At 35.1% G+C, this 12,956-nt stretch overlaps 3 protein-coding genes across 6 annotated transcripts; all 3 read right to left on the reverse strand.

Annotated features, from left to right (window-relative positions):
- Positions 1–130: 130 nt before the first annotated feature.
- On the reverse strand, positions 131–1,012 carry LOC140963674 (uncharacterized). The gene is made up of 2 exons (XM_073423077.1): positions 761–1,012; positions 131–679 (listed from the first exon to the last, which is right to left on the reverse strand). Exons 1-2 carry the CDS (start codon positions 836–838, stop codon positions 281–283), a joined length of 477 nt encoding a protein of 158 aa, XP_073279178.1. The 5' UTR covers positions 839–1,012; the 3' UTR covers positions 131–280.
- Positions 1,013–2,652: 1,640 nt separating this feature from the next.
- On the reverse strand, positions 2,653–4,767 carry LOC140962343 (uncharacterized). Its single transcript, XM_073421210.1, has 3 exons — positions 4,583–4,767; positions 4,187–4,419; positions 2,653–4,096 (listed from the first exon to the last, which is right to left on the reverse strand). The coding sequence occupies exons 2-3, from the start codon at positions 4,191–4,193 to the stop codon at positions 3,042–3,044; spliced, it is 1,062 nt and encodes a 353-aa protein (XP_073277311.1). The 5' UTR covers positions 4,194–4,419; positions 4,583–4,767; the 3' UTR covers positions 2,653–3,041.
- Positions 4,768–5,325: 558 nt separating this feature from the next.
- Positions 5,326–9,296, reverse strand: LOC140962243 (phototropic-responsive NPH3 family protein NPY4-like). 4 transcript variants are annotated; one of them, XM_073421095.1, is made up of 5 exons: positions 9,036–9,296; positions 7,919–8,235; positions 7,560–7,629; positions 6,290–7,465; positions 5,326–6,052 (listed from the first exon to the last, which is right to left on the reverse strand). In XM_073421095.1, exons 2-5 carry the CDS (start codon positions 7,978–7,980, stop codon positions 5,516–5,518), a joined length of 1,845 nt encoding a protein of 614 aa, XP_073277196.1. In that variant the 5' UTR covers positions 7,981–8,235; positions 9,036–9,296; the 3' UTR covers positions 5,326–5,515. The 4 variants fall into 4 exon arrangements, with proteins under 4 accessions (XP_073277196.1, XP_073277195.1, XP_073277194.1 ...); XM_073421094.1 differs by having other exon boundaries at positions 8,707–9,296; XM_073421093.1 differs by having other exon boundaries at positions 8,566–9,296.
- Positions 9,297–12,956: the final 3,660 nt, after the last annotated feature.

Raw genomic sequence — 12,956 nt, forward strand, 5'->3', positions numbered from 1 at the left:
AATGGTTAATTAAACCATAATGTCTTTGAAATCACGGCAATATTGTGTGTAATAGATATTGATTGTTCGTATTCGATCATGTATAATCAAGCAATTCATGAATTGAACAAGGATTTGATCAGAAGTTAAAATGCAGTGATCTTTGATCAAATAAGCAGTTGATAACATTAACATAACATATTCATAAGAATGGTCAAGTCGGTACAGTTGACGTTAAAGGTCTAAAAGCATCGAAATTTCTTTTTTTTATTAATCTTCTTGTGGGTTTTATTCCGCACGTTCAAGTCATATTCAAGCTCAAAACCTGGAAAACCCAATGTGAATTATCCAATCTTTCTTGACTCTGCTTGCCTTCTTTTGTTCTCTTCATACAGCTAATTGAAGAAAAACCTGGCCCGAAACCCGGTAGATCGGTACCTGGCTCAGCGGCTTTAATCTTCCTCTGACAATAGCTTCTCGGGCCTAACGTTAGCTCAAGATCAGTACTTTGATCATCTTCAGCTTCTAAAACTCTACTATTTTCACCTGCTTCCGTAGAATTATATTCTCCTACACTATTCTCCAGCTCAACAAATTCCGGGGCCCTGGGATGCAACGTGCCATTATTAATTCTCTGTACTGTAGCAAGATCTTTCATCAGTATCTTCTGGGTTCGATACAGACGATGAAGTTCATTCACCTGGGAAAAAAAGCCAGTTCTAATTATATTTAAACTCGGCATTTAGATTCAAGAATTGGGGGGAGGAAAAATATAATTTACCTGATCCCGAAATGTTTCCTCATGCCTCAACATTGCCTTTCTCACGCACTCCTCATGTCGATTTAGAAGCTTCTCCATTGTAAACTAAGAATATCACACAAACGCTGCTAATTTCTCGCTAAAACATACACACACCCACATATATGGAATATCATGTTCTTATGTTCGTACTTGGGAACTCTACATTTGACGGAAGAAAAGACCAGAAATCCAGAACAAGAAATAAAGACAAGCGTAACCGTGGGGGGCGGTGTATTTATTATTCACGCCATCCTTGTTAATTATTATACTTTTATATAATCGACCATAAAATTTCTTAATTTAATACGACGGTTAAAAAAACGTACTCAATAGAATAGTATATATTGATGGCGAGAAAATGATTTTTTTAGTTCATTAAATTGTTATTTTTTTGTTTTGTTCGATTAATATTTTAAATTTTAGTTTTGTATAATAACTTATAATTTTCAGAAATATTTCTTATTTACCAAGGATAAATTTACCACATGTTCAGCATTAAAAGGTTATAATATAAAGTATCACGATCGGCTGTCCGAGATAGATTATTTTTTAAAACGACGCATCATGCACTGCGGCCAAATTGTTTTTTTTTTAATAAATAAAATATTTAAATGAATTCATTCATCTTCGAGGAGATTTAACGTTTTATATTTAAGTTTAATTACCCACGTATTACAAAAATTTCAATGTCCATGTGAGTGGTACTATGGGTTTAAAATATATCAATTCAATCAATACATGCATCAGGAGATGTTCGTTTACATGCTTTCAATCAATAATGTAGGCTAAATTGAATGACTTCCTAAGTCAACTTCTATGATTAATATTTAATACCTTTATATTATATAAACGTAGGCTTTCGACCAAGTATCACAAAATCTATAGGCATCATTTTGGTCATGCTTATTTGGTTTTATAATCTTTAAATGGGTCTGGCTTATAGTTAAAACTTTTTGAACGAATAAAATGTCATCAAAAGGTAAGAAATAAATCCAATAAATTCTAAAATCCATCAAGTATGTTTTTATCTTAATTTTTTTTACACCCTTAAATTTGTAAAGTATCTCTCTTATATTTTTAGGGGATTAAATATAAAAAAATTATAATACCTACGATCGGTGTATTTGAAGCTAGAGTATGTCTCTTGTGAGACCGGTCAACCCTAACGATATTCACAATAAAAAGTAATAGTCTTAGCATAAAAAGTAATACTTTTTCATGGATGACCCAAATAAGATATCCATCTCACAAAATACGACCCGTGAGACCATCTCACACAAATTTTTGCCTTGAAAACTATTAGATTTATTTGTTGTTTTTCAATAAAGAGAAATATATATGTAACTTTTAAATTTTATTGGGTTTTTAGCTCATTGAGCTTGATCTTCTATTTAATTATTTATTGCGAGTCTTTATTAAATTCAACTAGACTAGCTCACATAGATGCAAGCACACAAATTCTTCAAAGCTCAATAAATACAAGGGAACTCCCTCACATTGGGAACACTCTATTTCATTAATACCAACAAATATTCGATTTACAACTAAAAGGACTAGGCATAAACCAACATAAGCGGGACTCCATCCCAAATATAACTAATATATAAGTTAGTTATATTAAAATTCAAGAATACGTGTCATTAAACACATTTTATTACATTAAATCTATGCGATTATCTGATCTTTGAATCCATTTAACACTTTGCAAAAGAAGTAACATTTTAACAAGACATTTGCGCCACCACTAGCTAGCAGTTAACCCAAGAGTTTTAACAAGACATTACCAAAAAACATATATACTGCAGCGCCAAACCCCCCATTTTATGCATATCTAGTCTGGAATATCGAGCTATCCAGGAACAACAAAAAACCAAAAAACAAAATTTCTATCTCGATATCAAATGTTAACCACGTACCAAACACATGGGGAAAAAGTCAGAATATTTATCAACATATTAAACTTTCACTGACATGAGCAAAGTATCACATTAGCTAAAGACGACCCCTGAATTATAATTAATAGAAACAATCTTACATGTGTTGTCCCTAACCCTTTGCCTTATACTTTATGAGGTAAGAAATACGACTCCAGAAACAATCTGCCCGGTGGCATATATACAATCTAACCAACTTGATCCAAAATTTTCTGTAGCTTTAGACCAACTAAGATCACATGAATCGTGTCAATGATACTGTTAGCAGAGCCTCTAGAACCACAGTAAAAAATCAACATATAAAAACTAACACAGCATCCACCCATTTAATCTTCTGAAGCATGCAACGAAATCTTCTCAAGCAGTAACGGCCAGTCTTCTCCAAGACTCCGAGGATTTGATTCCATTGCAACTCGAAAGTCTGTTGTTGACAAAGTAAACAATCTGTTAGACTTCTGTACATGTGTCATTGGGCTCGTCCCATTCTTAATTTGATGCTGAACTTTGTCTGGGAGCTTGTATTCGGATCTTGAGGCAGCTAAATCGAGGCAAGGTTTGAGTAATCTCTTCATAAATGCATCAATCCCATTATTCAATAAATTGACACAATCTGTCGATATATTCAATCCCTCCATTTTCACCTTTTGTTCCAACCTCTTCCTCAAGGAACCAAAGTCCGGAAGAGCACCATTGTTATAGCAAGTGTCAATTTCAACAAAAGGTGATGATCCGTGGCACAACACTTTTCTCGTTCCTTCTGTATGAAGAGAAACTCCAAATGGAGCTCTAAGAGGGCTTTTTCTATTAACTCCAGGACTTCCAAAATCCTGGTCCACCTCTTCACCGTCTTCCACGGAAGTAACTTCGACAGGTGGCTTACTACCTAGAGATAAAAGCTCGGTAGCACTATGCTGTTCCTGGACCTTCAGCATTGAATCTTCACATGCCACATTATTGGCCTTCCCATGAGGCCCAAGTAAGCTTGGTCTATCCTTGGGCTTACGATCTCGAAGAGTGGGAGTTCTTCCCTTTCTAGGAGACTGAGGAAACACATCTCTGCAAAGAGATTGAAGAATACTTCTGCGGTACCCATTCGGAACTTTCACATTAAATGAAGTATTCTCCCCTTTCCCATGCTTAGGAGGGGGATTCTTGGCAGCATAAGCATTGCTGATAACTGCTCGAATAAGTCCATTATGGAGAGTGACATTTTCCCTCCCCAACAATCCAATACAGAGCTTATCAAACTCTGATTTATTAAGCTTGAGACTCAGATACCTACTCAAAATATTGAAATACTTTTCAGCTTTTTGTCGACCAAGTACCCTTTCGATATGAAGTTTTAGCTCAATGGTATCAATTCGAGGGCAATGCCGATCTCCTGGCATTTTAATTGGCTCCAAAACTCATATAACCATAAAAATGAAATAAAATCAATCAAATCTATAAGATAGGGAAAATTCAGATCAACCCATCATCTTGATTCAGAAACCCTAATTCTTCCCTGTTTCCATCAAGTGTCAACGTCAGTGAGTATGGTCAACAGTTCTTGCTGAACAACATTCGACAAAAATTCAGTAGAACGAACAAACCCGCTCGTAAATCAAACTCCAAAAAACTTTACAACACTTGAATTACTCACGAACACCCGTCAAACAGAATGATTGAACGAGCCAACTCGACTACACAATTCAGCACGACCCACTGAAAAACATCACAGACAACAACAAAAAAAAGTCAAACTTTAATTAATCCCAGGTTGAAATTCCAATTACCAAATTAAAACCATCTCCAGAAACCTCAATCTATGAAGAACAAAGAACCCATTAAAGCTAACTGAGCATTTCATCTAAAGAACAAAACTCACCAGATTCAATCGAAGCAGTAACTCCCGATTCTGAGGTACTAAAAAACCTCGCTCTTTATTGTTCAGAATCAAAAACTGGGAAAATATAGGGCGAAGTGGTGATCGAGCTTCGAGGGTGTAATTAGAGAGAGAAAAGAAGATTAGGGCATGTAAGCGTTGGCATTGGAAGCTTCTTTTCTCAAGTCATACCACGGTCAAAGGCACGTGTACTTATGAGAGAGAAGTAACTCACTCATACTCTCTGTTTTTTTTAAAAAATAAATAAAAAAGAAAAGAAAATCATCGATTTAAATTGAGATTGAATGCTTGAAATTAAATTAATTTTAGATGACATCATTAAGAAATTATTATAAAATATATTTTAAGAAATACATTTATAAGTAAGTAATTTGGCAACCTAAATTATAATTAAGTGATTTTACTAAAAATAGATCGAACTATATAGATTTATATATGCACATGGCCTATGCATTGCATAATAGGGAAGGTTCTGTTTGGCTTTCAAATTATTATGGGTTTTGGGTAAAATTGTACTGTCCGAGGATGAAGTCAGCAGTTTCTTACCAACTTTCGAACAGGAAAAATCATGAAAGTGCGTGATGACGTGCCCCCAAACAAAGCATACCCAAATTGATGACGAAGTTGGACCTTTAGTTCTTGGTTTCGATTCTGATTTTAAAGTAAGATGGAAATAATTTCGTTTCTGATTTTTGAAAATCGTTCGACATGCCTCATAGGATAATAACCACAAAGAGAGCCCTACAACTTAATCAACATGCCTCTGACCAATACTAATACTTCCCTTTGGGCCAAGAAAAACGCCGAAGACACATACTTTCCATTAACAAATCATTCACATGCCTGTTTCCGGAACTGAAAACGATTTCAAGCAATCTAAGTCAAATCTACATCGTATTGTCTTAAAATCTAGTTTTAAGACAAGGGATGTCTCCTATTTCTTGAAGAGGTTGATCTTCTCTCTTCGAGACTCGTGGATGTAATGCTCTCCGACGTATCTGAGCTACTGTTTTCGCTTTGTCTGTCTTTGTATGCCCAGAGTCTCGAAAATATCTTTTTGACTTTCTTGGCAGCAAGTTTTTCTGCATCTGTACCGTTACTTGGCCCACTTTCGCTTCTGTTTCCTCCGATGTTTCTCAACTTTAGAGCCTTGAGTTCCTTTGTCATCTGGTCACCATCCCAATCCTCGTCTGTGTTGGTTGTTGCAGATCTAGAGCTACCGTATGACCCTCCAGGGAGCAAACTCCTACTAGAGCCTGGTAAATCAGATGTGCTGCTTCCGCCAGAAGCTGCTGCGGCTCTGGCTTGCTCAAAGAAAAGAACCTGCACAACTACTCGAAGAGGAAGCCTCTCATTTCGCACAGCATGCGTGCAAGCGTCAGCTGATAGTTTCTTGCAGTCAATTAACCTGCAAATTTTCTTTTTCTCACTTTTGCTCAACCCCGGGTGTTCCTGTAACAAGATATATCGATTAGTCACCTAAATCAAACAGGACCATCTCAAGCCCAAAAAAATTTATAGCATTTACAGTGCAATTTCTAAAACTGCCAGTTTCGACCTCCCCAAAAACTTAGTTCTCCCATCTCATCCCCCGGTCAAGTCTCACTCTCATCCGAATTCTTTGATTCGCACCAGCAGGTAAGGAGAATTGAATAAAACAGAGAGTACAAGAGGACTGTTGAAATAAACCTTCATGAATATGTCAATAGCCATGTATATTCCATCATGGGTTGGTCTTGGAAAGCTCGAAACAATTTCAAAAAGATTGACAAATCTGGACAATGACAATGACGAATCTTTTGCAGCTTCGGCCAGATAGCCATCAACAAATCTAGCCACCTTCATCTTTGATGCATCTGAGTAACATCCGGCACATGCCTCTGGGAATTCATGATCACTCGTAGAATGGCTCTGCGAGCTATGTTCTAGCATTATAAATTTTTCAACTAGCTCGTGTACTAAATTTATATCGTATAGGATCACCTCACCACTTGGAGAACAAACTAGAAAATCAGCAACAGACGCCTCCTCAAGTTGGCACGCAATTCTTTGCATCAGCTCGCATCTTCCAGTTTCACCACAATTTAGCTCTATAGACACGTGTAGTAACTTGAGCAAAAAACTGCAAGAGACGGAGTTTTTCTCCAAGGGAAGCAACCATATAATGGTATCAACCAAGTACCGGTACTTCAGGGTATCGCCTCCTTGGATAACACCCTTATTGAAACCTGGTACCCTTCTTATAATGTATGCTTTTACTGATTCTCCGATCCCCTCTGCAGATATTATTCCCTTAGCATTAATAGTAGCCACAACTTGCTTATACAAATCTATATGAAGCTCACAGAGGTCTTCCACCCACCAGTCTTTCGGCACGGTGTGCTTTTTTTTCACACCATTCCAACGTGGGCTGATTTCATTCTTGGAAAGGAATTTCTTGCGATTAAAAGCATATGAAAAGTCAACTTTCGAAGGGTGGGTTGAAGCTTTATTAGCTACCGAATCTAAGCAGTGGTTAACAATTTTCAATTCCTCAGACCATGGAAGAAGAGATTTAGTTGTCTGAAGTATGATGATCGAGTCTTTCCAGCTCCGGAAAATGCTGGAAGTAAGAAAAACATCGATCTTGTAAACAAGATTCCCTTTTTCAACGATCTCGAACATCTCTAGATACTCTGCTGCACAGCGTGCTGATACGACATTATATGCATTTAATGTTACAACCATGCCATAACAAAACTTAGCACAAATTTCGAAAGCAGCAGGTCCGCCTGGAATATCGTGGACGTCAATTTCATCATTTGTTTCATCGCTCACATTGGATACGAGCTTCTGAAGGTGAGAGCTCTTGGAAAGAAGAGGAAACTGTAAAAATACAGAAGTACAAATTCGAGATAAATACCAGAAAAGCACATGTTCATATGCATGGTGCATATTAGTATGAAGAGAGAGATTATACCTTGTGGAGATAAAACTTGACATCTCCAACACTAATGACAATATCAGTAGCCAATTCAGTAGCCACATACCTGAAAAATAAATGCTTCTTTCATATTCAGAACAAAATTCATATACTTTGCTCTTCCCGTATCATACTTTGGAATTGAAGAAATGGAGTTCAGTAGACAGAATTGATGAAAAACAACCAAAATCAAGCACAAGAAAATAATGGAATTCTTCCCCGGAAAAATTAAAGTAAAAATAATGGATTTCCTATCCACTCATAGGAATCAGCAGCATGAATATCGGAAAAATAAAATAAGATAGCTGATAAACAAGTTCCACAGTAAAACTAAGATTTCAAGAAATTGGACTAACCTGATATTGTCCCCATCTGTCTGAAACTGATCAGGCTTGGATCCAAGCTTCATAAACTTCATATTAGCAGGCTAATTTCCTCTCTTTCAAGAATTTCAGCTCCCAATTCCCAGCTTCTCTTCAAGGACTCAACTCAAATTTGAGGTTGAAAAACAAGAAAGAATACCTAAATGCCACAACCTTGGTATATCTCCGAAACAGTAATGATCTCTACACTGAGTACATATGGTAATCTCAAATTAATTTTTTTCAAAGTAGAGGCCAAGAAACCATATTACTCTGTAAGATTTCCCTTCAAATAATGGAGTAATCGACACCTGGAAAGGCCAACAGAACCTCGGTATTAGTGCATGAACGTCATCAAAATCGCAGATTATTTGGAATGAATCGAAACATAAGAACAAACCAGCACTAAACACCAACACATTTGTTCTCTAATATTCCAGCGTTTAAAGACTAAATTTCCAAATGAATGACAATAACAAACCACGTGATCATCGAAGTTGCAAGAAACGAGAACAAACATAAACAGAGGTGATCAGACAAGAATCCATTCATTCAAGATTCAAGAAAGTAGAAACCTAATGTAGAAAATGGAATAAAATCAGTCAGGTTACATCTTTATCATAGTTTCAATCAAGAAATACCATATTCTGACTAAAACCCGAAAACCCATATGCATTCAAGTACCAGAAATCCAACATCCCAGAAAATATATTGAAAGAAAAAGTGAAGAAACATAAAAACTTTGACCACGTGTGGTAACCCCTGTGTTAAACAGAATTCACCTCCATATAGAGTTCCAATGCTCAATGAAGCAAAACAATGGTGTACGAGCAAAGGAAACCCAGTGCCAAAAAACCAGAGGAAAAAAACATATGCGCTGTCTCGAAGCTATGCCGGCCACCACCGCAACACCATGTTACACAAAAGGCCAAGCTAAGAATGTTCCCGTATATATATCACTTATGAATCAGCACCACCGCCCCCAAGGCTCGCTCCTTTTTTCTCCCCTCGCTCTCACTTTTAATATCAAGGATCAAAATACCCATTTCCCAAGCCACATACATATATAAATATATATACACAGCAAAGTGAAAACACATTATTAAATTACAAAAATTAGCTGTCGCTTTTCTACTCCTCCGCATCTGCTACAGTAAAGTGACGTGGCTTCTTTTTCGCCTATATCTAATCAGGACCCCTCAATCTTTTCAATTCATCCAAAGTATACAGTATTGGGCACGCTATGCTGACACTGTTGCCCCCTTCATTATATACAAAACTTTTTCCCTTCTTTGGATTTTATCGATTGCTCCACAGGGGACTAGTATATTTTTTGAGGAGGAAAACGACTAATCTATCTTTTTTCCACTCACTATCGTACTTCGATACTAATGGTGTACTACTCTATCGAGATTCTTTAGTGGAGAAATTTGATGCTTCTGTGTCGAAAAATCTACACACACCCCCATAGATTCTCAAGTATTCATGCATTTGCTGTTCAACGAAAATTTGATCCCATAGATTTTAAGCCTCTATTTTATTTTTCTTGGAAGGGGACTGAATTCTTTGATTTAATTTAAGGTTTATCCCGTCGTTTCGCCCGGTGGACAAACTGTGACCATGTTCCTTTCCGCTTATGTCACATGCCACCGCCGAATCCCCTCCTCCCAATGCCTCCAAATTCAGTAAAATAATGACTCAATAGTGTCGAAATTGGTGCAGTAAGTGGTCGGAGCCACAAATATGGTTCTGTCTAAATTATAATTTTAAATTCTAAATTTTTTTAATATTTTAAATTGACTTACCGGACTAATATCATATTATTCTAAAATTATACAAAATTTACATATAAATTCTTTTTAATAAAAATTGAGTCACCCGAACTTAAAAGCATGTGGCTCCGCCAACGGGTGCAATGGCGACGAGTTGATCAAAAGTCATAAGTTTGATTTATCACACAAAGACTTGTTCGATATATATTTTATATGTATAATATGATTTGCTGCTATTGTATTATTTTGTATATTACGTTGTCAAAAAAAATTCAGGAAAATAATAATTTATTATTTTATTTTTCTTAGACACTAAAAAGATTCAAATAGGAAATTCTGATGTAAAATAATACTAAGAATGATTTAGACATAAACACTAACAATCTTTGGTATAAACTTTGAGTTATAAATTATTTTGAGAAATCAAATTTTGTTGTCTAAAGATTCCCTAGAGTCAGCACAATATGACAAGTCTTCCCACTTTTAATTCACCTGGCCAGTTCTTTGTTGGGTCATGTTATATTTATGGTTTATATATTATGTTACAAATTGTATTAGAAATGAAAAATTATCTTAAATGTATTTTTGAAATAGATTTTCAAATTAAAAAAAATGCAATTTTTAACTCAATTCGTAACCATCGTTATACATACAATATTTTCTTTTTTATTTTCTACCAATAAAATTAATTGGAGCCAGGAGATCTACGCAGGATTTCCCCATAAAAATGTTTTGTTTAAAAAAAAAATTTTAATCTATAGACTCGTCACAAGACATAAATTTGCATCACAATCTTGCCAAAGATTTTGTTACAAATCAGCAAATTTTAATAATTTATTATATGACACACGCGCTGACACGTCTAGCAAAAGTTACTAAAATCAGCCATCGACACCAAATAATTACGATTATTCGCCGAATGTTTTTTTTTTTTAACGTGAAAAGAAGTACATACTAATCACTCAACTTATTAAAATTCTTGAATACGTAGCTACGATAATAATAATAATAATAATATCAGCTATCAATTAATTATTAGATTAAAAGACATAATCCTAATATTTAATGGTTGAGGGGAGTGTCACTAATGATGATAGATTGTGTTGTAAAGCCTAATCTCAAGCGCTAATAATTTTAGTCACATGCATTAACAAACACTAATCATAATAATTCTGCTTTTTATCGTAAACTTATTATTTATTCAAATAAATAATATTTAGGATAAAGTTTCGAAACCTTAGTTTATAGAATGGCGATAAGAGAACAAAAACACGTACTGTAGATTCTTTGTTATACACTAATTACATTAATAGTAGGTCTCATGTGAAACCGTCTCACGGATCTTAATCTGTGAGACGGGTTAACCCTACCCATATTCACAATAAAAAGTAATACTCTTAGGCTGCATTTGGTTGTAGGATAAAATAAACTAATGATTAATATGTAAATGATAAAGAAAATTATTGTCGTAGATATGTAATATATGGTAGTATGTTTGGTAAGATTTTTAAGTGTAGGATAATTTTGAATTTTTTGATGAAATGACAAAATTGTCCTTTCTTTTTTTTAATTCTTCCACTTCGGCGGCCGGAGACCTCGGCGGCGGTCGGCGGCTGGCGGGGGTCAGCCGGAAGCGGCGGCGGCGATCGGCGATCGGCGGTGGTCGGCGGCCGGCGGTGGGGGTTGTCGGTGGAAGGAAGTGGTGGTGAGTTTGAATTTAGGAAAAGGGTAAAATTGGAAAAATAGGATGGATTAAGAGTGGGATAAATAATCCTAGGGAGTGAGGAGGTATTATTTTAACCTCCCTAATATAACTTAATCATTCATAGGAGGGATTGACTTGGTTAAATAATCACGCGTACCAAACGAGGGATAAGATGGGTTAAAAAAAATAAACCCACCTTATCCCATCAACCAAACGCCCCTTAGCATAAAAAGTAATACTTTTTAATGGATGACCCAAATAAGAGATCCGTCTCACAAATACGACCCGTGAAACCGTCTCACACAAGTTTTTGCCTTACATTAAATATTCGCTGCACAATTCATTACAAAGTACGATGTTCCAAAATTTCATGGCAATATATTATAGAGTACGTGGCATCAACTGACTTATTATACAATATTAAAATAAAAATTTGTAAAAGATTTCGATGATGAAACGATCCTGTTGCTGTTTAATATGGGCTAGGCCTAATTCATTAATATGGGCCTAAACATCTAGCCAACCCAACCAGATCAATATTATTAGGGTCCTTTTGCCTGATCCTATCTGATACCAAAATTTTGAGTTCAAGATCCATTTATAATAAATTTATTCAATTATTCAAAAAAAAAAAAATCCTAGTCAAACCTCATGGTTTCCTTAATAGTGGCAGCCATAATTTGTATTATTTACTCTGCACGCGCAATGTGTATACAGTATTTTTTATCATTATCAATAGACTAAAGTGAAATTCGACAAATTATGGAAGGACTAAATTGAAATTTGAATTGTTGAAATAAAAAAAATAAAAATAAATGTGTGTGTTGAACTTTTAAAAAAAAAACAAAAACAAAAGTGTAATATTAGTATCATATAAAGGTAAAGTTGGAAGAAAAAGTCGTTGTCCTTCTTAAGTAATTACTATCATGTTCTCAACTTTAATAAAATAGAATAAATATTTACAGTAATTATATTATCTCGAAATAAGGATGATTATCAATTAAATATGTTGCACTAAAACATGTAGCATATATAATCAATCTGTTGTCTTAAGAATGCATCTAAAATCTACATTTATTTTTACGAAGAGAGTTCATGATTTTTTGTGGACACAACATATAAGGATAATTATAAACCGTTGGGCTAATGTCCTAAAGTAAAACTCCTTTTGCAATTCTTACATTTTACGTCTCATTAGTTGTAAAGTAATTATAATAACAATAAAAAATTCTTTATTTTTGTTCATCTTTTAACTGTTAATTAATTTATTTATCACATGCCGTATCGTATCACACAAGTTTTTCGAGTACAATTGCCCGAATCTGTCATATGGAAGCAAAGGTCAAGATGCCTAACGTGCGAAATTTACAATGGAATTTTTCTTAAATAAAATTGGAATGTACAAAAATTTGAATTAACCCGTGCAAGTATTTTTTTTGTCTTATTTTCCACGCTATGAATAAATAAAAATTTAATCAAAAAATTTGTAACATATTTGCATTTTTTTATTTATTTGTTTGTTTCAGGAGCGAATGAGTGCCGACTACTCTTCCAG

The sequence above is a fragment of the Primulina huaijiensis genome, chromosome 17, assembly GCF_012295235.1.
Source record: "Primulina huaijiensis isolate GDHJ02 chromosome 17, ASM1229523v2, whole genome shotgun sequence".
NCBI classification, from domain to species: Eukaryota; Viridiplantae; Streptophyta; class Magnoliopsida; order Lamiales; family Gesneriaceae; genus Primulina; species Primulina huaijiensis.